The sequence below is a fragment of the Neurospora tetrasperma genome, assembly GCF_000213175.1.
Source record: "Neurospora tetrasperma FGSC 2508 unplaced genomic scaffold NEUTE1scaffold_27, whole genome shotgun sequence".
Lineage (NCBI taxonomy): Eukaryota > Fungi > Ascomycota > Sordariomycetes > Sordariales > Sordariaceae > Neurospora > Neurospora tetrasperma.
Window position 1 is genome coordinate 1 of NW_009799125.1, and position 3870 is coordinate 3870.

The 3870-nt window shown below is 49.9% G+C and overlaps 1 protein-coding gene across 1 annotated transcript; it reads right to left on the reverse strand.

Moving 5' to 3' along the window:
* Positions 1–1213: 1213 nt before the first annotated feature.
* On the reverse strand, positions 1214–2759 carry NEUTE1DRAFT_113391 (uncharacterized protein; the record flags this gene model as incomplete). The annotated part of the gene is made up of 4 exons (XM_009856564.1): positions 1214–1317; positions 1441–1737; positions 2000–2365; positions 2693–2759. The coding sequence occupies 4 exons, from the start codon at positions 2757–2759 to the stop codon at positions 1214–1216; spliced, it is 834 nt and encodes a 277-aa protein (XP_009854866.1).
* Positions 2760–3870: the final 1111 nt, after the last annotated feature.

Below are 3870 nucleotides of genomic sequence, written 5' to 3' on the forward strand. Positions count from 1 at the left end.
TTCCCTCGCGGTATACGTACTAGGTCTTTATCCCACCCTTCCAACAAATAAACAAACAAAAGCGCGGTTGGCGTAGTGGTCTAACGCGTACACACCGAAAAAGCTACACAACTTTGTGCGAAGGGTGTGAGTTCAATGCCAACCCGAGCACGCAAACAATGGTTCGAACTGGGGGCGGTACTAGGCACACATACACCAATTGAGTACCAAAAGGCAGTGTGGCACGGCAGTGTAAGAACCCGGGTTCGAATCCCGGACCGCGCATATCTTTTTCTTTTTCCTTTTTCTCTCTCTTGATATTCCTTGATGAAGGTGATGATGTCGTTCTTTTTTGGTTGTGGGTGCTCGGGGAGGGACTGGAATGTGGTTCATGTGTTTGTGCTGTTGGATGGTAGTGCTGACGATGATGAGTTCTTGGAAGCTGAGAGAGAGCGGGCAGGATTGGTTCTTTGGAGGGGGGATATGCCTCTTGTTTCTCCTTTCTCCGGCTTCCGGTGTTTGGTTGTGCAAAACTGTGGTGAATAAGAGATACTGATACTTGCGTCTCCCAGTTCCAACTCTCTTGAGATCATCACCAGCAGTATCCCAGAATGTCTTTGCTTGTGCCATTCAACACTATAACCCATCTTTGGGTTCTCATTGGCTTATCTGGTTGGAGAGATCTTACCTACCTCTAGGTATCGAGGCTCCACGATATCCTCAAGACCATTTGAAAAGGATACAGCGGTGGACATCGTGTCTTCATTTGCTCCTCTATTGCCTCTCTCCCAATGGTCTTCAGCTGACAAGACTCTCACTCAAAGTCATGATTCTCTCTCCACTGTACACTAATTGAACTTGGTCTATATCTCAACATTGTCAAGTCAACGTTCGCACTACACTTTTCAGGCTTTTACACCCCGGACTTGGACTTCCTCGAGTTGCATGTACGGGACGAACGGCAGAGTCGCAGAGGTGTGATCACGACAGAAAGCGTGCCATCATCATTTCAACAACGTCATAGAATTACGAGGAAGCGCATAGGATATGACAGGAATAGGCGGTAGAGAACAAGCACGAAATCAACCATAGTCCCAATGAATTGAGGGGTTGCTCTACTCGTGTATTTGTTCTATGGCTAGAGTACAGGTACATGTACGTTTCACGCAATCATTCCTTTACCTTCCCTCTTCAACTGACCATTCTTCTTGCAGCACAATCGATTGTGATCCATTCACTGATCCAGGGCCAGGAGTATGGATTCGAGTGGTGTCTTCATTGGGTCTATGAACAACCTGTGGTCGATAGACGTAGCAATCAACCAGTGATGGCGTGTGCCTGGATATCATGTAGGTAGGTCGCGATGATGCTTGCTTGTTGCTAGCCGATGACAGAACGGGGAGTCTGCGGCTCGTCATCGTTAGCCGTGGTACAACTCTAAAGTTGGATTTGGAGTCTTACATTGCGGCGCCACGACTTTTGAGGCTTGAGCTTGCTTCTGCTGTTGTTGGAGCCAAGAAGGGAGGATGGCAGGGTCGGTGTAGGACTCGTAAAAGTCCGCAGGGGCGGTAGACGGCGAGAAGCTCTGGGTCGAGCGGACCAAGGTTGGGTCTTGTAATTGGAATGAGTACAATTCAAATCCCTTGACGAAGAACAATTGGAGAGAAAATCCTGGAGAAAGACAAGGCGACACGGGACGGCGTTCTTGGGAGAAGCAGCGGAGATCTGGGGCGGCGCACAAACACCCGGGGGCGGACTCTGGTGCAATCAAGCGTCAGTCATCAAAGATCTCGAACTGGGGGGCATGGTTTACTCAACGTACGGATCAAGTGTCCGCCCCTTGGGAAGATTCAATGGCCTCATCAACGCTGACGCTACGCAGAGGTATTAAATGACCGTTTGGTCCCGAGTTGTCGGAATTTTGATCGAGAGACGTCAACGATGTCCTGCTCACAGGCCAGTTGCCATGGTTAGATCATGTCGGAGATGCTTGGTGGTTTGATCAGCAAAGAAGACATACCTGAAGTTGCTGGGTGCCCTGGAGGGCGCCCGTTGGCGTGCCCAAGGTTCCAAACGGAGGACATGAAGAGGGGGCAGCACTCTGGTTTGACAGAGATTGCTGCTGCTGCCCCCCCTCCGTCTCGTGTTATCTCGTCAAGGCGAAGAAGAATTCCGTCGGACCGGACAGTCGATGTCGGTTTTACCACTTGGGTGTAGGTGGCATTGTGTTGAGGGTGAGGTGAGGGGAGGTAAGGGGATGTGTTGGAGCACTTGGAGGAAGAGAAATGGAAGAACACCAGGAGATGACGGGGATTTTGAATGAAGAAGTGCAAGCCGACTCGAGCAGGTTCAGCAGACCGAGAGGTCACGTCTGGGGTTTCTAGCCCTAAATCACGTCACCAGCCTTCCAACCATGAACCAAATGGAAGGCGGGGGAACCAGCCACGGGACTCCGAGGAGAAGCTCAACAGAGCAGGAGCAGCCTGTTCCTGCCAGGTACCCCAGGTAGGTAGGTACACGTACCATGTACATTTCTCTTCCCAAGGCAGCTGTCCGGGCTCCTTCCCTCGCGGTATATGTATCAGATCTTTGTGCACACCTTCCAACAAGAACCAATGTGCGGTTGGCGCAGTGGTCAGCGCGTTCACCTCCTAAACTGGGACCCCCACTTCAGGATCATTCAAGGAGGGGTGGCAGCCTCCACATCACCTACCGTTAGGATGACCTGAAGTCCAGCCGGCTGTAAAAGGACCCGAGTTCGAATCTCGGACCGCACACATCTTTTTTCTTTTTCTTTTTGCTTTTTCTTTTGCGACAATTGTTGCGGTTTGTTCTATTTTCTGTTTTGACTTGTGATCTCTTCTTATATCGTGTTTCTACCTCCCTTTGCGTTGTGTGATAGATGGTTCGAGCACCAGCGGTTTGCCGATGACACTTGCTTCTTTCCCAGATGCTTGCCCTACAAACCTGCAAGAGATAGTAGGTAGGTTGGAAAGATCGAACATGCCGTCTCCTACGCAAAGTCGTTGACACTGCCGTGATTCAACTCACTGTAGAGAGACCAAAGTGATGCAGAATCACGCCTAGAGGTACCTCATAGATGTAATAGAAGCTTGACTGAACGGCGTCCCAGACGACGACTCTAGACAAGACAGCACATAGGGCAACAGGTAGATGTACCTAGGTACCTCTAGTCATGGGAGGCCTCGCGGTGGAGGCAATCATGCCCCTGATGTGAGGAACAGGGAGAATTTCGCCAAACGGATCCTACCTCTTCACATTGTCCGAGTGTCAGGTATCTTGCTTTACTGGTTTCTAAAGGGGCAAAGGGATTTGTCTCAGATCGTAGATGTACCGCCAGAGAGTCTTAAAGTCAGGGTACCAACACCAAGCCGGGATCTTTAACAACCTACATGACCCTCTTCAGAAGGCTCCCAAACATGTCTCTTTTCCTCATGTCGATGCTTGAGATGTACAGCAGAATCTGAACTTTGGCGAGACCAAGGCGACTTTGACTCGATCACTTGACAACATGAACCACACCACAAGACTTTACGTGGACACTCGCACCTTCTGAAACAGAATCGACGAAGAAGACATCCCTGATCTGTCTGTCTGCCATCTAGGGGTACTTGAATACCTCTGAACGCTACAACGAAGAAAAAAAACACCTAAGACTGGAGGGGAAAACTAGCAGACCTAGCATCGTGCCTTCCAAATGGTACACGCGAGACATCTAGTTTTCATGTGGAAATTCGTCAGAGACTGGTACCCGCAAGAAAGGCATGAGTGATAATACGAGCACAGAGCTTGAGCGGGCATGGAAGTTCGCAACAATGAGGATCACATCAAGAGTCAGGATCGGGCAGGATTTGCGAGGCGAACAAAGTT